This window comes from Gastrolobium bilobum, unplaced genomic scaffold, assembly GCF_033153095.1.
Source record: "Gastrolobium bilobum isolate Gb01-03AN ecotype WA unplaced genomic scaffold, APGP_CSIRO_Gbil_v1 utg62061, whole genome shotgun sequence".
In the NCBI taxonomy this organism is placed as follows: Eukaryota; Viridiplantae; Streptophyta; class Magnoliopsida; order Fabales; family Fabaceae; genus Gastrolobium; species Gastrolobium bilobum.
Window position 1 is genome coordinate 569 of NW_026896917.1, and position 22490 is coordinate 23058.

The 22490-nt window shown below is 33.3% G+C and overlaps 3 protein-coding genes and 1 non-coding gene across 4 annotated transcripts; 2 read left to right on the plus strand and 2 right to left on the minus strand.

Moving 5' to 3' along the window:
• Nucleotides 1–610: 610 nt before the first annotated feature.
• LOC133302804 (uncharacterized) lies at nt 611–942 on the minus strand (the record flags this gene model as incomplete). The annotated part of the gene is made up of 1 exon (XM_061502627.1): nt 611–942. A coding segment is annotated over exon 1 (332 nt), but the record flags the coding sequence as incomplete, so codon positions are not given.
• A 4439-nt stretch (nt 943–5381) lies between these two features.
• LOC133302805 ((+)-borneol dehydrogenase 2-like) lies at nt 5382–7060 on the minus strand. Its single transcript, XM_061502628.1, has 2 exons — nt 7017–7060; nt 5382–6180 (listed from the first exon to the last, which is right to left on the minus strand). The coding sequence occupies exons 1-2, from the start codon at nt 7058–7060 to the stop codon at nt 5382–5384; spliced, it is 843 nt and encodes a 280-aa protein (XP_061358612.1).
• A 10684-nt stretch (nt 7061–17744) lies between these two features.
• Nucleotides 17745–20817, plus strand: LOC133302803 (nascent polypeptide-associated complex subunit beta-like). The gene is made up of 6 exons (XM_061502626.1): nt 17745–17879; nt 19246–19313; nt 19711–19859; nt 19945–20001; nt 20339–20377; nt 20465–20817. The coding sequence occupies exons 2-6, from the start codon at nt 19246–19248 to the stop codon at nt 20638–20640; spliced, it is 489 nt and encodes a 162-aa protein (XP_061358610.1). The 5' UTR covers nt 17745–17879; the 3' UTR covers nt 20641–20817.
• On the plus strand, nt 18303–18387 carry LOC133302806 (small nucleolar RNA Z159/U59). The gene has a single exon (XR_009750386.1). It is a non-coding gene; the product is annotated as a small nucleolar RNA Z159/U59 (small nucleolar RNA).
• Nucleotides 20818–22490: the final 1673 nt, after the last annotated feature.

The window sequence follows — 22490 nt, forward strand, 5'->3', positions numbered from 1 at the left end:
GTTGGAACCTATTTTCCTTATGTTTGTTTGTTTCCCCTTTATGCATTCAATGCACACCTCAAAATCATCCAAATCAAGGGGTTCAAGAATTCCATCAGTCACAAGCCTCTGAATTCTCTGTTTAGAGATATGACCTAAACGCTTGTGCCACAGAACCAGTACCAACAAACTAAAGTGAGAGTCATACCCTTCTTTTTGCGCCATGCCTTGTATTTGGAACACTCTTTCTTCATGTGTCCAGATTTCTTACAAAAGAAGCAGGTGAATTCTTTGGTCCTGCTTCTTTTGCTTCTTTAGCAAAGCATCCGCATTATCCTTAGCTCTCTTTCTTTTCTTGTCTTGAAAGGTTGATGCCAAGTGAGCACTATCAGTCTTCTCTCGCTGTAACCTCTCTTCCTCTTGCACGCAGTGATAAATGAGCTCATTAAGAGTCCATTTTTCCTTTTGAGTGTTATAACTCACCACAAATTGACTGTATTGTGCAGGAAGAGAGATAATAACTAAGTACATGAGCAACTCAGAGGGCAGCTCTAACTTTAATGCCTTTAGTTTTCTAGCAAGATTAGACATTTCCATAATGTACTCCCTTATGTTTCCCTTTCCTTTATACCTCATGTTTATGAGTTTAGACAAGGTTTGACCAATTTCAGCCTTTTCATTTCGAGCAAAGTATTGCTCGAGTTCCTTCAGAAACAACTTGGCATCAGTAGTCTCAACAATCGAGCCCCTAAACGCCTTCGGAACGCAATGTTTCATGATCACCAGACACATGTGATTTGAGCGTTCCCACTTCTCAATTTTATCCGTGTTTGGATTTTCCTGAGTGGAAGTAGGTTTCTCAGTCCTTAGCGCATTGTCGAGATCCATGCAGCCGAGAAAAATTTCCACATTCTCTTTCCACAGCTTGAAATTTGCCCCATTAAGCATTGGAAGCATATTCATTTGAGCAACATAATTGGCAGCGGTAGCAGAAACTATACAGAGAACAAAAAAGATAACATACAAATAATCCGAAGTAAAATGAGTTTATTATAAGATACCTAGCACAACATTAATATTTAGTCGTTGGACAAAAATATCAACTTGTAAGTGGTACTCTTAATGTAGTAATCAAACATTGACAATAAGTCCTGTCAAATCATAGCCTTCCTGTGGGCCGACTATGAATTACATGGAGAATTCTTGATAATTGTCACATATTTATTACCACAGTATGTTTGTTACTTGGCCAAATAATAACCTTCCTGTGGGCCGATCACTATCCGCATAAGCAATAAACACACACATGATCACACAACATATGTTATTTGGCCAAACAATAACCTTCCTGTGGGCCGATTATTATTTGCATAAATAAAATATATTTATATGACCAACCTATTTGAAATCAAATTAACCTTTATAAATTTGGCCACTTTGGCGGCTAACAAATCTATCATATTCAATTTCAAATAAAAACCTTTAGGGATAATAAACACATTTAAAAATAAAATAACAACAATAAAGAAAATTATTCTTTATCAATCCTCAATTATATACATACATACTATATCATTATACCATTAACAATAAATACTTTTTCAGTATAAGGCTTAAAAAATGATGCACAAACAACGCACATGTAAGCATTTTCAAATGAAAGTTTGAAAATGATGCATACAATAAATACCTTTTCATTATAAGGCTTAAAAATTAATGCACAATCGACGCACATGTAAGCCTTTTCAAATGAAAGCTTGAAAATGATGCATAATACCAAAAAAAAAATTATATTTAGCTTTTAACAAAGAATATCAAATATAAGGAAAACCCCAAAACCAAAGACCTTAAACATTTGATTTCTTTCAAACCGTAAGTCCAAAATTTTCTAAGAGAATTCATTGTTTATTCAAAAAATTCAAACAACAAAACCTCATCGATTATAAAGCCAAAATTCTTCCAAACATTCCATCTATTCACAGATTCAAAATTTAAATAATAAACCCTTATTAAACTGTGAATCCTAGTTTTTTCTAAAAAATGTAGCTTTTGTTCCAAAACCAAAAAATCACCGTCAGGGAACAAAAATAACACTACATAGCTAATACAAAATACATAAGATGGAACCCACGTTCAAAAAATAATAAACTTTATGTCAAAAGACAATAAAGCAAAACTTTTCATGATTAATCATATATAAAAATCACAAAACTTAATTCTCTCATAATTCAATATGACGATGGCTCTGTTACCAATTGTTGGAATTTTTAATTCCTCTAAACCTTTTGGTGATAACTATCACCTACAAGCCAAGATCCATCATACCAAATCATAAAGAAATAAGAACATAAAGGTGGAGGCATACCTGTCTCCATTGCAGCGGAATAACTTTGATCTTGTCTCTTGGGGTTTGTAGTCTTCCTCAGTCAAATCACCCTAAAACCGAATTCCTTAGAGTGCCGTCTCTCTCTTGACGGGGAAGAGAAACTAGGGTTGTTATTTGACGTATTGGGGACAATAACCCTTTATAGTGTTTTTATCTTTATTGTTGGGTCAATAAGCTCCCATTATACCTAGTTGGTCCAACACCGGTATCCACTCATTCAGCCCATACTCACTTAGGAATCTATTTGGGAATATTTAACTGATCACCTTAATTTACCCAATATATATAAATAGCACAATATAATTATTAATATAATATGTGACCCACAATAATTATTAGAAAATATAATTTTCTAACAGTTTTTTCTTCATGTATAAAAAAATGTTATTAACCAATAATTAACTCGTAAAAAAATTACAGGCTCAAGTAGAATTTCACGTATAAATACATCTCTTTTATAATACACCAAATAATAAATAGGCTTTTTTGGGTAAATAATAGGTTATTTATATTAAAATAAACTCTATAAGGTCACACTGAGTCACTTGCATTTTCGATCCATTATTTTACCCGGACGGGTCACATAGCCAGTTTACCGATTTTGGGTTCAAACCAACCAGTCAAGTCCAGTTTTTATAACACTACGTAAACATATATAATAAATTCAAGCAATGTTTAAAAACACCACCAACAATAATTGGTTCAAGTCCTGCGGAGTTTAATTTGTTCCTAAGTAAAATTCATCATATAAATAATAGAAATAAAGTACTCATCGAACATAAATATAACATAACTTATGATTTTCATATTTTGCCATATAGCTTTCATGTCTTTGGCATCATATTACCTTTTTTGGCTTTTTACTTTCATAACTCATTATAAGATTGCATTTTAATAAGGTGTGAGCTCATAACCCTTGTAAAAGTGTCCCTTGGAATGCTGAGTAATTAGTGATAGGGTGTACAATCCGAGATCTCCCTTCTTTTGAGATCATTTGCGTTGAGAGTCACATTCACAAGGGATCACTTTTATAAAAGGAGTTATGTCTTTCATATTTGTATATGTATTTTATTATTTATTTATTTTGGTAACATATATTTGTATATGTATTTTCTAAAAGGAGATGTCTTTCATATTTGTGTATGTATAACTTTCCACGTGTAATTCATAATAACCTGTATCATAATTGATGCCATTTTTTTTTATTGTTCATGCTTGTCATCATTATACATGATGCCATTTAATAATCTCCTCGTGGCATCTCACTTTGTTATTGTTAAGTGTAATAAATGTTGGCATAGAATGATTGGCTTGAGAGCTTTATGTGGATATATAACTAGTGATTTAGAGCTTTCCGCGTAAACTCGTGTCAGTTATGCACATAAATTAATGCTTGGAAATATTTTAGAATCATGTTTGAAATAAAATTAGAACCTATGGTAATGAATTAGATAATAGAAACTTGTAAATTCTATTCTGGTATGTTAATTTTATAACGCTGGCAACGAAGTGTTATGACGTTGGCTGAGCCGCGAGCAATTAGCTATTGGGACCCGCGAGCAATGACTTTTTATATATATATATTTTTATATATATATATATATATATATATATATATATATATATATATAGGGATAGGATCAACTTACACCGATGTAAAAATAATAAATCTTACACCAAATCTTAACCGTTGATTTTCGTGCATCTAACGGTTGAGATTTATTAGGAATTGAAAATTAATTAATGAGTGAGACCTAATAAATCTTAACCGTTAGATGCAGAAAATCAATGGCTAAGATCTAGAGTAAGACTTATTATTCTTACACCGGTGTAAAATGATCCTACCCCGGTGTAAGAGTTAGAAGTCTTACACTCAATCTTGACCATTGATCCACTTGTATCCGATGACTCACATTACTAAAAAAATTAGATCTCTTAGATATAAATGAGATCAACGGACAAGATTGAGAGTGTAACTTACACTGGTGTAAAGTGATCCTGACCTTATATATATATATATATATATATATATATATATATATATATATATATATATGGTAAGAATTCTTTAACATCAGTGTCAAACTTTTAACTTTTGACATCAAATTAATTGTTGATTTCTGTCAATCAATGATGGAAAATGTTATATTTACCAACTATTTGTTTACAAATTCTTACAAACTACATTGTCTGACCGGTCATACACTAATCATATTTAGTGTAATTTGTAAAAAAAAAATTGTAAACGGATCCTTCTCCGTCAATGATTATCATTCATTAAGAATTAATGATTAATTAATAAGCTTGATTGGCAGAAATGAATCAACCGTTATAATTTGGTGTCAAATTTCAAAGTATGACACCTCATCTGAGAATCGTTAGATCAAAAAAGATCAACGACTCTGATTTGTAAACATGTGACATCATTGATCTTTTTTGATCTAACGGCTCTCAGATGAAGTGTCAAACTTTAAATTTGACACCGGCGTCAAATGATCCTACCTTATATATATATACATACATATATATAGATGAAGTGTCAAACTTTAAATTTGACACCGGCGTCAAATGATCCTACCTTATATATATATACATACATATATATATATATACATACATATATATATATATATATACATATATATATATATATATATATATATAAAGAATTAAAGCTATAAAAGAGATGCTTTCAAATACAAGATCAAATATAAGTTATTGCTCGAATGCATGTTTCAAAGCAAGTGATCAAGTTTCGCTCCATTCTTAGATAGGCCCCCTTTTGAGTACACATCACAAACCAACAAAACCTAAATTGTTCATAAAATCTAAAAAGAACACCAATGAACAAACACACACCCAAACACAATTTTACCAAAAAAAATAGGAGGGTGGGGGGTTAAGAAGCTCATCATCAGAGCTTGTTAACGTTGAAGGGTAGAAAAGTTACAAATACTATGAATGCAATGTCCCAAACTTAGTTTGATTAAATTAACAAGAAATGAAATACAACTGATCATCTAAAAACTTGGAGTGAGTGATTTACACTGGAGAAGCCACCATCAACCATCAGATTCTGTCCACTTATATACCTAGCATCATCACTTGCAAGGAAGAGCACAGCGTTAGCCACATCATCAGTAGTTAATTCTACCCCCTGCAGGTTGCCATTTTTCCCATAAAAAGCACGAAAACCAGCCATTGCAGCCTCATTTCTCTGGTTCTCAGGAAAATGAGCCAAAGCCAAATCTGTTAGGACCACATAAGGTGACACACAGTTCACTCTTATTCCATCCTTCCCCAATTCAGCTGCAACATTTTTTGTTAATCCCAACACAGCATGCTTTGACCCTGTATATGCATGTGGTCCTAACCCCCCTACGGTACTTGCAACACTGCACGTAGAAATGATTGAGCCCTTCTTCTGTGGGATCATAATTCTAGCAGCATGTTTCATCCCATTGAATACTCCCTTCACATTTATATCAAACACCTTCTCAAATTCTGATAAGTCCACATTGCGGATATCACGACAATGTGGTCCAGTAATTCCTGCATTGTTGACTATGATGTCAAGTGTGCCAAATGTACTCAGAGTGAAGTCCACTGCATGGCCAACATCATCCTCTAATGTAACATCACAATGGACAAAACATGCATTTTCTTCATCACGGAGTGATTCACAGACCTGCTTTCCAAGATTGTCTTGAATATCAGCTATACAAATTTTAGCACCATGGATATGGAACAAGCGAACAATGCTTTCTCCAATTCCAGAGGCCCCACCTGCAACCAATGCCACTTTGCCCAATAACCTGAGGAAAAGAGACAATATATAACTTTAAATTATACCACAATCTTTGATTGATACGCTCTCACTACATCTAAAATAGAAACGCTGAAAGGCACTTACACAGATACAGAATAATATGAAGAAATAATATAGAATGTGTCACAGATTTCCTGAACCAAAAATCCAAGAAACAAAACAATGATATCAAAAGAAAAACAGATAATATATATAGGATACTTTCTCTTGTAAAAGGAAAGACTAAGTTGTGAAGTGCTTTACTCTTATTAATCCTGCACAACAGGGCCACATACTAGTATTATTAACACTGATCTCCAACAATTTAGAACAAAATCCAAACTCAGTTAGGTAGGAGTTTGGCTCAGAAATATTAGATCTGGCCAAACAAGAAGAATGAAGAATGAATATCTGACAAAAAAAAATCTTTGAAAGATTAAAAATTTTCCAAACTCAAATTGTTCAAATAGGTGCAAACAAGATCAATACAATTTGTTAAAAGACAGCTACAACCCCAGAAGACATTCCTTTGATTTGTCAACATTACTAAACTCTCACTAACAATTTTTTTTATTAAGAAAAAAAAAAAAAAAACTTCATGCAACAACAGGACAAGCTACAAAATTCAACCTTATTCAAGCCAGAAATTTTAGATGATACAAAATCTGATGAAGAAATAAATAAACAATGGATGTTGCTAAAACTAGATCCAAAAATAAAAAACAGATATTGGTCACCTCAAATCAGTTCAAGAGTGAGCAACAAAAGTTACCATTAGATATTGCATGTACAGTAGATTCAAAACCTAGACAATTGCATGACAAGGAAGAAATCTTCTAGTACCTTGGTGATGGAGCCGAAGGCATAGCATTACTGGAATTGGACATGGCTCTCTGCACTTTCTCTCTATCTTTCTCGTCAACACTTTGTAGAGATACTGATGAGATAGTGATATGGCCTATATATACTATATATTTTCTCCCCACCTACTCGATTGCGTTTTCCAACTCAACAATAATCCAATTAGTTTAAGTTTCTCACTATTCCCTGATTCCTTCCACTTTCTTCCATCTTTATTTTCATTTGGATTTTTTTATCACATCCATATATTTTCATCCTGTCATGAAATAATTAATAGGATATGAATATCCAAACATATGAATATAAAAATCAAATAAGACAATGGTATATAAAATATATAAAATACAGAAAATAAAATAAATTTTTTTTATGAAAATAAGAAATATAAAATAATTAAAACAAATACGTCAAAACTATTAATACTTAATTTGCATAACTAACCATCATAAACTTAATTGTCCAATCATTTCTAGTGAATTTCCAACTGTTACAACTTGAATAATTGAAAATATATATATTTTATTAATTTGCGTTTCCATTAATTTTATTAAAATTAGAAAATTTTAGAAAAAAAAAAAAATTAATATGGAAAACTGATCTTTTGAATAATGATATAATTTTAAGAATTTAATTAATCATACACAAAGAAATATGAAAATTTAATCGCAGTGCACCCTTGATATAACAAAGCATATTATGGATTTCCAACCCCACCTTCAAACCTGTGCAGCTACTATCAAGCAACAATGCTTGTGGATTCATCCATGTCGAGCATGCTGAAGGAGGCTGTGGCGTTGATTGGCCACGATCAAAGAAGCTCCTCGTCAACTCCACGATGGAATCAAACTACTCGCTCTTCAAATCATTCTTTACTCACCAATTCCAACACGCATGGATGTAATCTACGTTATTCCTCGCGCTTTGTTGCATGTGCTCCAGCTGTCGTGCTGTGCATCTTAATGAGACTGTCATTTCGAAATGAGGGAAGCCTTCTTCTAAGTTCTAAGACATGGGGAACACTAACCTAAATGTCAGTTTTTCTAAAAAAATTGTTACTTTTTAAAAGTGGGCATCTATCACAAAATCATAGGCTAGGCATTCAAGTTAGCTATTAGTTATAGCGAAGCCATATTAATGGTGGAAGCTCTTAGAAAAGTGACTAAACATAAAGTTAAGATTTTCATAAAAAAGTAATTTTCCACTTCTCAATTTCTATTAACAAATAACAAAATTTAACTCTTAGAATAAGGGTCATAAGCACTCTTTTATACACTAATTACAAATTGATTCAAAATTCAAAAATATAAAATTCTAAAAATAAGAAAACTTCCTAAAATATTGGATTTCCATGTTCTGCTTCTTCACAAGATTCGCTTCAAAATTTGGATTTTCATGCACACTTGCATGAGTCATCGCTCCAAATCTTGAATTCTCTTTTTCCGCGCCCGCACAAGTAGTCGCTCCAAAACTTGGATTCCCTTGTCCAACGCTTGCTCAAGTTATTGTTTCAAATCCCAGATCCACCTCTTGAGCTCGACATTTTCTATGTCATGCGGGTCTATTTGACACGGTTGTCTGTCTCCTTTAGGAACGAATCCACGTCCCTTATCTTCACGACTCCGCCAACTATAACCTCTACGATTCTGTTCAACCATTGGTTGAAGGCAGCCTAGTGCTCTGATACCAAATGATGTCGAAAGCATATAAAAAAATGGCTAAACAAAAACTTTGAATTTTCGTAAAAGAGTAGCCCATAACGAAATACAATCTTAACTCGCGCTTATCCGATGGCCCATTACCTATCAGTTATAAATTTTTTGGGAGATCGTGTCATCCCCTCAGTTTTCGGTCTTTTCATCTTTCCAAATGCCTAATATTTCAATCAATCTCGTCTCCAGTCATGTTATTGCCATTGACCACCACCTTTTTTGGTGACCTTCTAGACCGACCCATATACCATTCGACTCGTCTCATCCCAATGACCATCTCTGTCCAAGTCTCTTCATCAACCACTGTCTCACGCGCTCTCACGTGGTAGTCAAAGCCGCAACACTCCAAATTCTTGGGGCAGCATGTGGAGCCTTCATTCGTCTTGCGATTTTCACAAACAAGCTCACATTCCTCTTCTGGTCATGGATCTGTAATTTCGTGTTGAGCAAAGCTTGTTTTGTGGTATGTGCCCTCCGCACACATTTTTTGACTTTCTGTTACGCGTCTGCTGATTTTATAGTTTCCCATGACTGATTCTCATCCGAGTAACACGTTCTCTTATTCCCATCAAATAAGATATGTTAATATATTGTTAAATAATAATATGAAAAAAACTCATGAAAAATTATGAAATTTAAATTAATATAATATAACACTTGAAATAATTGTAAAAAAATAATATATTTTTCGCATTGATATAAAAGATAAAGAATGACCTCAACATGTCCACAAATTTGCCATTGAGTCTTGTTCCTCGTAAGTAGTCCAAAATGTCTACAAAAACCAACCTATCAAATGCAACTAGAGCATGTGGATGAACTTGTAAGTGATTGTTACGCTCAAAAGATTGAAGATAATACCAGCTATAGAGTTGTTTGAACTTTGAGGGGGCGTAGAAGAAATTTTTTTTTACTAGGAAAATATAATTATTAGGGATATGGTGGAAAAAGAAGTTTGGTAAGAAAATTAAAAAAAAGTTGTTTGGTTGGCAAAAAATTTACCAGAAAAATTGGGTAGAATTTTATAAGTCTATGTTTTGTCGAAGGTAAAATATTGATGGGGAAACGAGGTAAGATTACCAAATTAACCTCTTTTTAATTTTTGAATGTTTACATCTCTCCTCCAAATTCACTCTCCTCCAAATTATAGGAGGGTATTTTTGTCATGCTTTTGTTTTCCACTTCTTCATTTAGCCATCCATCTTGCAATACCATCTCCAAAGTGGCATTTTGGCATAGTGCATTAGATCACTTTTTTCAAACAATTCTAAAAGTCTAGGCAAGTTGGTTTGCTATCAATATTCTTAGAAAACTTGAACCAAACATGGACCACACTAAATCCTAATATGTAATGCCTAAGCATCCTCTAAGAAAACTTGAACCAAACACCTCCTGCAGTAGTTCCGGTAAAATAGAAAGTTAGTTGTACAATTGAGTTAGTTGTTAAGTCAATGTTGATGTGGCTAAGGGAGTTAGCTGATGTGTATGTTGGCAAAAAAAATTTAAATATTACTTTTTTAATAACAAATTATGCAAACTTAGTTGTAAGAAGGTATGATTAGTGGCGCAATATAATTATATAGCAATGGCATATTTGAACATATGATTTTTTAAATAAAAAAATACATTTTAATTAATTTTTTTTTAAAATATTAGAGTAGGAAATATTTATTTTAATATAATATAATATAATTTAAAATAATGTAATTTAATTTAATTTAAGTTAAGTTAATTTAATATAATTTAACTTAATTCAATTCAATTCAATTTAATTTAATTTAATTTAATTTAATTTAATTTAATTTAATCTAATGTAATCTAATCTAATATAATTATTTGTCTATAATTTGTTTTTTGTAATAGTATTCTGTTATGGCTGTTTCGTCTTCATCTGAGTCGCCGCGGTCTGCATCCAATGGTGAGGGTGAGTCTTTCGATCCCTGTACACATGTACTTCCTGGACCATATAGGTGGGAGGTACTTCGGAAGAGGACACAGCGCACCCACGTTTTACAGACCGTGTGGAACGAGGATAAGGTTAGAGGGTTGGAGACTCAACGAGGAAAACTACAGGGTTAGAATGAACCAGATTGTGGTTACACTAATTTGTATAAATTATTGAAGTGGTTACATATGAATTGTCAATTGTTGTTTGTATTTTAGATGGATGGGGCCCTTATTAGTGCTTTGGTTGAGAGGTGGAGACCAGAGACACATACGTTTCATATGATGCAGGGAGAGATGACTATCACATTACAGGACATGGCTGGTATACTTGGTTTACCTACTGATGGGCAAGTAGTTACTGGACATACCGCTTTGGATTGGACCGCCGAGTGTGAGCATGTTTTTGGTCATGCCTGAGTTGCTGCCACAAACATATTTGGTGGCGATCTACGTATTTCATATATGGATAGATTGTATGCCCATTGGGATTCAGTTTCCCACGATCCTGAGGAGTAGGCTTGGCAAAAATGAGCCGGTTAGGTTAGGGAAAATGAGTTAGTAACTCGAGTCAGCCCGACTCGTTTCAGCTCGAAAAAAACCGAGCCAACCCACGGGTCAAACGGGTTGGCTCGCGGGTTATGGTTTTTTTTAAATATAAAAGTATAAAAATTAATGAAGGTAAAGTGAAAAGCTAAAACTTAAAATTCCAATTCCAAAGACCCAAACGAAAATACCTTGCAGCTGTCAATAAGTCCAAAACCGTGCATTAATGACCTTTTTTATAGTATGTGTGACAGTGTGAATGTGGTGCCAGTTGCGAATAAGTTCAAGTCCAAATGCAAAAGGAATTTTCTATGATTTATCTGTATAATGTCTTTGTATTGAATGAATTAATAATTTAGGAAAAAAATTTAGAAGTTACAGCATCAATGGAATTTTATTTTATTTTTGCATTTTTTCGAGCCAACCCGCGAGCCAACCCTAACCCTACTCGGTTCGGGTTGGGTTGAGTTTTCTGGGTCGTTTATTTTTCGAGCCAACCCTAACCCGGCTCTTTTTTTTCGGGTTGAATGCGGGTTGAGCCGGGTTGGCCCGTTTTGCCAACCCTACTGAGGAGGTAAGGTGTTACACTAGCGCGCACATTTTGCGAGGTCATGGCTACTCTGTGACAAAATATGAATAAACAATTGCAAAATGAATATAGGAGTATAATGATTGAGAACAGTTGTGAAGAGTGTGGAGTGGGGTTTAAATAGGGTAGAATTAGGCCGCTAACGACCTGATTGGGCAGGTTTTCCAGGTGGAACACGCTCCATAGGGACGTGTCTCTCTCCTCAAACATGCTCCATTGAGCGTGTCTCTCTCTTCCAAGTCACGTCTCCTTTGTGTGTCTCTCTCCTAGCACACGCCCCCTATGAGCGTGTCTCTCTCCAAATGGTCACGTCCTAGGTCACGCACCTCTAGGGCATGTTTGAGTGCTATACTTCTGTAATACATTCAAAACGACTACTTTTACGTAATTTGTTATTAAAAAAGCAATTTTAAATTTTGTTGTCTGTGCATGTTAGTTGCTAGTTAGTTAAGTAGGATTGTAATAAAAGACAGTTCCCTCATCGAAGTGGGCTTATCAGACAAATGAAGTTAGTTTTTTCTTTTTTTGTTAAACTTTTATATGTTCTTTCTTATTCTTCAACTTAGATAACCAAGATAGGATCCGCTATTCTTAACATTGATGGTTTCATCTATTTGAATTTCTGTGAATTGCAAGATGCGGATCTAGGAACTAGCAGATAATAGTTCAGTTCTTTTCAGATTCGTGTGGTTTAAAGTCTCAAGGAGAGGCAAACGAGAGTGGAGCAACGTTTCAACAGACACCAAGCTCAATTTTCCAACATCAACATTCAATTGTTGCATATTCAAGCAGCAATCTTCGGAGGAGAAAATCGTTAGGGAAAAAATGTTGTGCTGCAAAGTTGCACCGAAACATCATCTTCAAACCATAAAAAGCCCCTTTCAAGATTTAGTAGCTGGGAAGCTAGGAGAAAATTCAAGAGAGAGTAGGAGATGAAGAGAGCGTTCACATAATCTATGCCTTTCTCATTTCTTCTGTAAGTCTATAAAACAAACTCTAGTTTGTTACATTCATTGGGCTTCAACAAAACAAATTGCAAATATTAGTTAATGTGGGCTGGACTACAAGGCTCATCTAACCAACTACGTAGTCTGAGAAACGTTTGGACTGCTGTAATTTTTTTTAGAGTGAAGACACTTTTGGTTCATAACAAAAAAATATGATTTTTATTTTAATTATTTCCTTACAAAAAAAACTAATTATCTGTTTACTGTGAAATTCAAAGTGAATTTATTTTAATTTTTTTGAGGGACTAATGTGAGTCTTTTCTGAATCTGTGTACAACTATGATTTCAACTAAATGAGTTCATTTTGAATTTCTTAAGAATTTCGGGACTAATTTTTTATTATAAAAAACTAAAGTGGGAATTGTATTTTTTATTAGGGAGCAAAAGATGCTTTACTCTTCTTTTTATCTCTCAGCCCAACTGTAGCTGTTTGATTGCTGTTGCTTGGACTTGTATTATTAGCTGCCCTGTTACATTAACCTCTTCCTACATGTGATTTATGAACTTTAAATTGATCTTATTTAAGTCAACTATTATATTAATTGATTTTTGCATCGTTAACACGTCAATAAACTTACCACATGGCACAATTCTAACATTCAATTTATATATTATCTCCACTATTGATTAGACTTTTTTTTTTAATTAAAATCCTCAATTCATGTGCATTTAATCCTTATAAAGGAATAAATAAATAAAATTTGAAAATAATATAGATTATATTTAATATATAATAATTAAATTATCAAAATATTAAATTAATGTTTATTCAAATACTTTTCTTCTAATACGAATTCTACTAATTATTTTGATTTAGTTTCATTTACTCATTCATATTAATTAATATAAATAATTAATAAATATTTAATATAAAAATTAACTACACGTTTAAATTATTACTATTTGATTATTAGTATAAATCCTAAATCAAATAAATGACCAGATTTGATATGTGTTACAAATTATAAATATTAATATTTTCACTATTTTTAGTATTTATTAATATTAACTTAAATATTTAGATAAATTAAAAGTAAAATATTATAAATAATTATTAATTTAATATTTTGATTTTTTTGAAGTATTATTTTTTTGGGTTAGTGCATTACATTTTTATTTAAAATATTATATATTTTATTACTATTATTATATATTATGTATAATAAATTTAGAATTTTGTTATTTATTTTCTAAGGATTAAAATATATATAAAATAAGTATTTTAATGAGTAAGGGACCAGACCAGAACATGTTAAGATGACCATGCTCCTTAAACTCCTATTGCGCAGCAGAACTAGCAAATGGAGCGGCGGTGCAAACACTTGTCCAAGCTGTCTGAATCAAGAGGAGACAATTATTCATGTACTGCGTGACTGCAGACACGCGAGGAGAATATGGCAATGTTGGTTTAGAGGTAACATCCCCTCATCTTTTATATGTTTACATGTGCAGGAATGGTAGGCTCAAACGTGGATGGATTAATGTGGACTTCTCGTGAGTTGGAAGATTGGAGGGATGTTTTCTATCCAACATGCTGGTATTTGTGGTTGTGGAGAAATATGGAGATCCATAATGAGCAGTTCTGGCGCAAGGAGCAAACGAAGAACCAGATATGACTCTTTATTCAGCAGATAAAGTCATCTAGAGCTTATCATGGCCAAAGGAGTATCGTAAACAATTAATTCAAGCCAAAAACTTAAATTGTAGGATAAAAACCTTTTAAATAATTTATACTATTCTCTTTATATCAAAGTCTATTGAACTTGAAGGGTGAATAATGCAGAGGGTCTATCTAAAAATTTCACAAGAAATAATTAGTTATTCCGTGACACTGAGACTCTAATACTATATAAATAACCAATTCAACTCAAAAGTTTAAGCTGTTAATGTTAGAGATGAAATAAAAAATAGAACAAGTATAATAGAAGATGAATTTTTACTATAACAGAGTTTCACTCAAGAACAAAATATTACAATAATAATCTCTTTTTTGTACTTCTCACAAATCTCTCTTCCATTTTTCTCATATAAGTGTTTCAATACTTTATTTTCTCGCACTGTTTACACACTTTCAATCTTTCTATTCACTCATCTAATGCCTAACATATTACATATATATTGATATATATGGAAGAGTTTAACTTGAACTTTACAACCTGTTACAACCACTAGCCATCATCTTTGATCATTCTTGCAACTTTCTAGTCTTCAAATTGAATTTGACAACTTATAACAGCCACACACTAAATACAATTCATAGTGATAGGATAAGATTTCCAACTCATCATGGGTTGACAATGGATAGAATTCAAGAAAGATTTTGATTCTTCTAAAGTCTTCAAGTTTCTCCAAGTTTCCACGAATTTTCTAAGCATCCATAACTTTCTACAAGATTCTATAAGATTCTTGATAGGTGACAGAGAAATTCAATTTGAATTTGAATTCTTTGGTGGTGAGAAGGAGATAGAAGTAAAATTGAGTTTGAACTCTAACAGTTAAATGAGAGTCTTTTTAATAATTTATAATATTTTGAAACAAGTACCAATGAGAGAGAAAGTAAAGCCAGGAGTAACTAGACAACACGACAACATGGGTGGGCAAAGCTCAACTGCGATGGAGCATCATCTTATAGCACAAAGAGAGCTAGCTGTGGGGGGCTTCTAATAGACCACATTGGTTCCTTCTTATGTAAGAGGTTTTTACTGTGACTTGGGGTACTGCGACTCTCAAGATGTAGAGTTATGGGGCTTACTTAGATGACTGGAAATGGCATGGGGATAAAGAGCAAAAAATATATAGGTTGAGAGTGACTCGACCAATGCCATTCGAACTCTACAGGAGGCGCAAGATGATGACCCATGAGAGTCCCAGGTGGCTAGGCAATTGAGGCTTTGGCTGAAACAGACTAGACCATCCATGTAGCTCTCATGCCAAGAGACAACACAAAGTGTACACTAGCTACCGAGACATGGTGGAAACTTGCATTTTACGAGCTTCAAGGAACCTCCTTCTCAGTTGCTTGATCTGCTAGCAAATGACGCTAGAAAACTGTTTTGTAGTTTTTCCTTGCTTTTATGGAGTTAGTCTCCTCCTTATTTACAAAAAAAGAAAGAAAGATTGTGTCAATGGTAAGCATATCCACAACATTTCCATAATAAGTTTTTTTCAATTTTTGTTACTGATAACAGAAATTGATAGAAATTTGATAAAATTGTTTTTTTTTATGAGAATGAACCAGTTCAATTTCTTTAATGGGAATAAAAAAAGAATTAATTTTTTTCTTTTTTCTTTTTTATTCTCGAACACAAAATGAGAAACATTTCTCTCTCAATCACTATCTACCACTACCATAATCATCACCGCTACCATCATCCCAATACACGATCATCGCCACCATAGTCACCGCCACCACGATGTCATTGCCACCATCACTACCGCCACCACCACTACCATCACCATCATCACCACTATCGTCGTCATCACTACCACTACCACCATCTCCACCTCCATATCATTACCACTAGTGGCGGACCCAGAAAATTTTATTTATGACCGCACACTTAGTGGTGCCTCACAAAATTTTTTGTAAAAAAAGTTTTAAATACATTAAAAAATAAAAGAATATAAACGAGAAAAAAAAACTTCAACTTAACGTAAAAAAAATAGTAATCAAAAGTTATATGAGGTTGTAGGTTCAGACCTTAATGTCATCATCTATCAAAAAATAATAATACAAGTTATAAGAACTTAAGAAGTGAAAATATCATTTGTTTTATATAAGTTTCTTAATTTAACTATATATCTGTTTTTAAAGTGAAGAGATGGATTATATAACTTTTAAGGGTGCATTTGATTTGTTTTTATTGTCATTGTTAAATGATTGTTTTTATTAATAATATAAAAGTGTTACATTATTTTATTATGTTTCTTATATTTAAAAATTTGCAAAATAATAGTTAAGATAATATTTGTTTTCATTATTTCCTTTGTAAATTATTAAAACAAGAAACAAAAAAAAAACATAACATTTTTATAACTATTAATAAAAACATATCATTTTAACAATGACAATAAGAACAAATCAAATGAATTGCCCTAATCATTCACCTAAGGCTAGTTATCTATATATGACATGATAGGTTTAGAAACACTTGATGCTATTGATCATACATAATATATTCCAATCTATTCTCAAAATCCCCCTTATTGTCACCACGTAACCAATCATTGAAACTATTAAATTCCCCCACCCCTCAAAAAATAAAATAAAAATTAGCGTATGCACTTGAGGACACTTGCGTAAGTGCAGGTCTTCCAGTGACTGCCACCACCGCCACCACCACCTCATCATGTAAAAAAGAAAATGATGATCTGAAATTTTTTTATAATTGATAGAAATAATTGTTTATTCTATAATAAATTATATTACCAAATGCAATTCTCATTCTCGAAATAAAAATAGAACATGTTATCAAACAAATTTTTTTCTCAAAAACTATTCCAAAGCATAAAAATAGAATAAAATTGTTTTTTTTCAAAAAATAGCACCAGAGAAAAGAATGATCATCATGCACACCTTAATTGAGAGAAAATTAGAGGTTTTTAATTTAAATATTAATAAAAAATAATTTTAATTAAAATTATTATCTTTTAAAAGGATAATGTTTTCCTTAAACAATTATATATTAATTATTTGAAATAGACATAAAACCAACACAAGTCACACATGATCCAAGCATCCACTGTGTAATTTCCACCAAATTTAATAGGGTTGTTGAAAAATGATGGAACAGACCCAAAATTTAAGGGGAGCCCTATGTTAATATTAGGTCAAGGCCACAAAAATTGGGCTTTGATTAATGGGTCATAACACTGAACTCACCAGACCCAAAGCATGTATGTAGGGTTTTGATTGGTAAGAAAACAAAAAAGAAAAGAAAAAGTTAGGGTTTTTGTAGACTCTTACATATAAGTTTAGTCTTTATCTGCTTGTGTTGTTTCAGTTCTTCCACTTCGCAATCTGTTCCAAATCGAATAAACTCTAACAAAGGTAACCGTCTTTTCCACTTCATCAATTTTTCGTTTCCTCAATCGGCTTTCGGTTTTTCCATTTTGGTCTTCAATTTGTGCTGATTTTGGCCTCTTGTTATAGTTAAGGTGATTATTTGAGATTTCGATTCGTGGGGTTGATTTGATTTTGTCTTTTTATCTTTGGGATTTTGGAAATGATTTCATTTTTGTTCAGCGAGATCTATTATTATTATTATTTCATCAACTGGGTTCTTAGATTTAAGTTTTATAATATAATTTTTTATTACATAGTGAAATTAATCTGGGATAGAACTATGCTGATTTTTTTTTTTTTTAATGTATAAAGCTGAAATTGGGGATGTGATGAGTTTTAGAGTTTCTCACTCAATTGAAAATTGTTATGTGTGGCATTTAGAATTTTCATTTTAAGGATGTTTGCATTGCCTCCTAGGATAAAGTGAGTAAAAATGAGTTTCATTCTTCTAAGTTCTATGCGGATAGTGATTGGAGACATGAACTGAGGAGGCTGTATAGTATAGCCATTATATTTTATGTATGCATTGGGGAGCTCAAAGTGAGACTTTGTGTTTTTTGTTCGAAGGGAGTGCTGTAGCTCTTATTCTATAGTATTGTTTATCTGATGTATGATGTGCTTGAATTCAGCATGCTTAATCTTTTCTGGAATGGATTTTTATTGCTACATGTGTGGTGTAACATGCTAAAATGGGCTTTGTTTAACTTGGGTTTGGCTCAGTGATATGGTTTAGTTGAACTTAGTCCGAGTCCAAGCTTCAGAGTTATATTTTCATAAAATGCATGTATAGCTTTACCTAAACAGGCATACTCTTTTTTATTTGGCTCGTTGTTAAACAGGGTTGTCATCTAGTTGTATGGCTATAACTTATGTTATGGGAATGAGAATTTTAGAATTTTGATACCTGTGTTTTTAACTTATTTTTTGTTCTCCTGCTTCATTTCTGACTGTTTTAGCTTGGCATTTAATTATAGCTGATATTCTTGTAGTGGCATGTCTCTTAATAAGATATGACTTTATCTTCTTGTTTTTCATATAATACTATGAATTATTTGGTTTCATTTTATTTTTTGTGGCTTCTAGCCGTATTTTAATGAGTTGATGATTACTTGTATTGATTCCAATGACATCTATGTTTGAATTATATAACAGAACCTGTTTATCCTTTGTTTTTCTTGGTAAGTCCTTTTTGTTTCTGTAACTTGTAAGTTTAATTGTTGGTTGTTGGACCTTTGGTGTCTTAAACTTCCTCTTTAGTGTTGTCACCATTCATTTGTACACCTTTATCAAGATGTAGTTAATTAGTTTCTTGAGGTTATACTTATTTTTTCCCTTCTTCACTTTTACGCAGATGAATAGAGAAAAGTTGATGAAGATGGCCGGTTCTGTTCGAACTGGTGGAAAGGGTACTGTGAGAAGGTATATTTGTATATCAAAATCTGATTTTCTTCCATACCAAAGTTATATATTTTTAATATACGCGCTTATGTTTGTTCTTAAAATGATTTGATACTACTCTCAACTATCCATGGATGTATTAGTAACTGTGTATTGACATCAATTCTTTAGCTTTTCCTCTTCTGTTATATATTTCACTATTGAACCAGTATCAGAGGATGTGCAACTGGAAGATTGCCACTTTGGCTATTAATTTATTTTGCAAAATTATTACTTCAAGTTGTAATTTATCAACTGCTTTTGTGGTGTAATTGTTTTTCATTTGAGTGAGGTACCTGTTCTAATTTTTTGATTGATGTGTTGGTTGCATCTGTTTAGTTGACTTTTTTGTTGATGATTTGGTTTCTGTCTATTTTAGGAAGAAGAAGGCCGTCCACAAGACAACTACTACAGATGATAAAAGGCTTCAAAGCACCCTGAAGAGAATAGGGGTGAATGCTATCCCTGCAATTGAGGAAGTCAACATTTTTAAGGATGATGTAGTTATCCAGTTTTTAAACCCCAAAGGTGATATTAATCGATGATATTTGGAGTATATAGTTTATTTTAACATTTTAAGTTAACTTACTATTAAACATGGAATCTTTTGCAGTACAAGCATCTATTGCTGCCAATACTTGGGTTGTTAGTGGTTCCCCTCAAACAAAGAGTAAGCATATATATTTTTCTTCTTCTATGTATTCCATATTATCCAACTCGACTTGTGCTAACATACTTTGAGCCATTATATAAGAGTTTCCATTATCAATAACTCTGGCTACATCAATCTTCGGGCATTGTAGGCTTTAATTCCTCTAAGGGCATGAACATCTATGTTTACTATGTATTACATTGAAATAACCAGACTTTTGTTATTGTTTGGAGAATAACTTGGCATTGTTTTCCACCATTTCAAGCGTCAGACTTGAGCGTAATGTTCCATTTGAATTTTAACTGATTTCACACTAGATTAGCATTTTACTGAAGACAAAATTTTCCCTTTGCAGAGTTGCAGGATATTCTCCCTAACATCATCCACCAATTAGGTATGAGATTTGCCTCTTGTCAAGGCTTTAGCATTATTTCTTTGTGTTCCCAATTTGAGATTTTTGGTTATTCTATAAAAAATTCAGGGCCAGATAACTTGGAAAACCTGAAGAAGCTAGCTGAGCAATTTCAGAAGCAGGCTCCTGAAGCAGGAGCTGGTGCAACCACAGCACAAGAGGAAGATGATGATGATGATGCAGTCCCAGATCTTGTCCCAGGGGAGACTTTTGAGACAGCTGCTGAGGAGACCAAGACTTCTTAAGAGTTTTTTTATTGTGCCATCTATCTATATTTTTTATGTCTTCAAGTTTTTTTTTTCTTTTTACCAAAATTAAATGTTTTAGGTGTTGTTCGATTCTCATGTTATATATTAAATAGTTAAAATACTCTTAATTTTGCTCTCAATCATCTAACTTTGAAGTGTTACTACCTGACTGCACCTGAGTTTGTGTATTGTATGTGCATCATTATTGTAGGTAGAAATCAATTTTGCTCATTTATTCTTCCTATTTGGTTTCACTCTTCATTCAAGCAGTCAATTTTGAAATTTGTTAAACTAAATGCTTATGGGAATTATTAACAAAGCCCTTCATAAACATTGTTATGGATCATGTTGATTATCGATGGTTATGCAGGAAGGTTGATGCTTTTGCATTTGACACCTGAGTTAGTTCTGTATTCCTTTTTATGGAAAGATTGCTATCTATTTGCAGAAGATCTAATGGGGATATATTGGAGTTCTTGAGAGAAGCCATTGATGAGAGAGAGAGAGAGAGAGAGAGAGAGAGAGAGAGAGAGAGAGAGAATATTTGGATCTGAATCTTTATTATGAAGAACTTACTTTACACAATGCTACACTCTATCACTATATAGAGTGTGAGAATGCTGACTCAGCAAGTGAGTCAGTTCTAACAAACAAACTGTAAGCTAACTAATCTATAACAGAAAGGGAGAAGGATCTGATACATGCATGTGTACAATAGCAGAAAGTAAACCACTACTTATCTAATACACCCCCGCAAACTTAGGGATCTTGAGGCAGGGAATCAAGAACCCTGAGTTTGGTTCTTAACTCAGCAAAACGTCTAGGGGAAAGAGCCTTAGTCAGAGTATCTGCCAGTTGATCTGAAGCAGGAATGTGCGAGACAACAAGCTCATGAGCAAGCACACGTTCTCGAACAAAGAAGATATTCGATTCCATATGCTTAGTTCGAGCATGTAAAACAGGATTATGAGAGAGGGCAACAGTGCTCAAGTTATCACAGAAAATGCGTGGAGTAACATAGGGAACCTGTAACTCACGAAGGAGGGATTGAACCCATAAAATTTTAGCACAAGTAAGAGCTAAACTTCGATACTCAGCTTCAGTTGTTGAGCGTGCTACCAAGGTTTGTTTCTTGGACCACCAAGAGATGAGATTAGGACCCAAGAAGATAGCAGCACCAGATGTAGAACGCCTATCATCAGGATCACTAGCCCAGTCAGCATCACAGAATGCTGTAATAGAGAGGATGTTGAGGAACAACCCTTTGAAGCACAAGACCATATGTAACAGTCCCTTTTAAATATCTGAGAATTCTTTTAACTATTTTCCAATGATCTTCTAGTGGCTGCCCCATGAATTGGCAGACCTTATTGACTGCATAGCTGATTTCTGGACTGGTTATGGTGGCATATTGAAGTGCACCCACAACTGACCTGTAGAGATGAGGATCTGAGAAATAATTAGAGCCAAAACGTGAGAGCTTACAACTAGTGGGCATGGGAGAGGAGATGCCTTTTGCATCAAACATGGCAACTCGAGTAAGTAAATCCCGAATGTATTTTCCTTGTGACGGAATCAAACCACCAGAACCATGAGGCTTTACTTCAATTCCAAGAAAGAAATCCAAGGTGCCAAGGTCTTTGAGAGCAAATTGGGAATGAAGTTGAGTAATCAAAAATTGAATGTAGGCAGCATCAGTACCAGTGACTATTATGTCATCCACATACACAAGGATATAAGTGCAGCGAGAAGAAGTCTTTGAGATGAATAAGGAAGTGTCACAATAGCTGGACTTGAAGCCAAACAGCATCAAAGCACCTTTCAATTTATCAAACCATGCTTTAGGG

What these genes read in the sequence shown, in the direction of transcription:
- LOC133302805 (XM_061502628.1), bottom strand. Translation starts at nt 7,060, where the DNA reads ATGTCCAATTCCAGTAATGCTATGCCTTCGGCTCCATCACCAAG. An exon ending in CCTTCGGCTCCATCACCAAG is followed by an intron (nt 6,181 to 7,016) that starts GTACTAGAAGAT and finishes TCTTTTCCTCAG; the next exon opens with GTTATTGGGCAAAGTGGCAT.
- LOC133302803 (XM_061502626.1), top strand. Translation starts at nt 19,246, where the DNA reads ATGAATAGAGAAAAGTTGATGAAGATGGCCGGTTCTGTTCGAACTGGT. An exon ending in TGGTTCCCCTCAAACAAAGA is followed by an intron (nt 20,002 to 20,338) that starts GTAAGCATATAT and finishes TTCCCTTTGCAG; the next exon opens with AGTTGCAGGATATTCTCCCT. An exon ending in TAACATCATCCACCAATTAG is followed by an intron (nt 20,378 to 20,464) that starts GTATGAGATTTG and finishes TAAAAAATTCAG; the next exon opens with GGCCAGATAACTTGGAAAAC.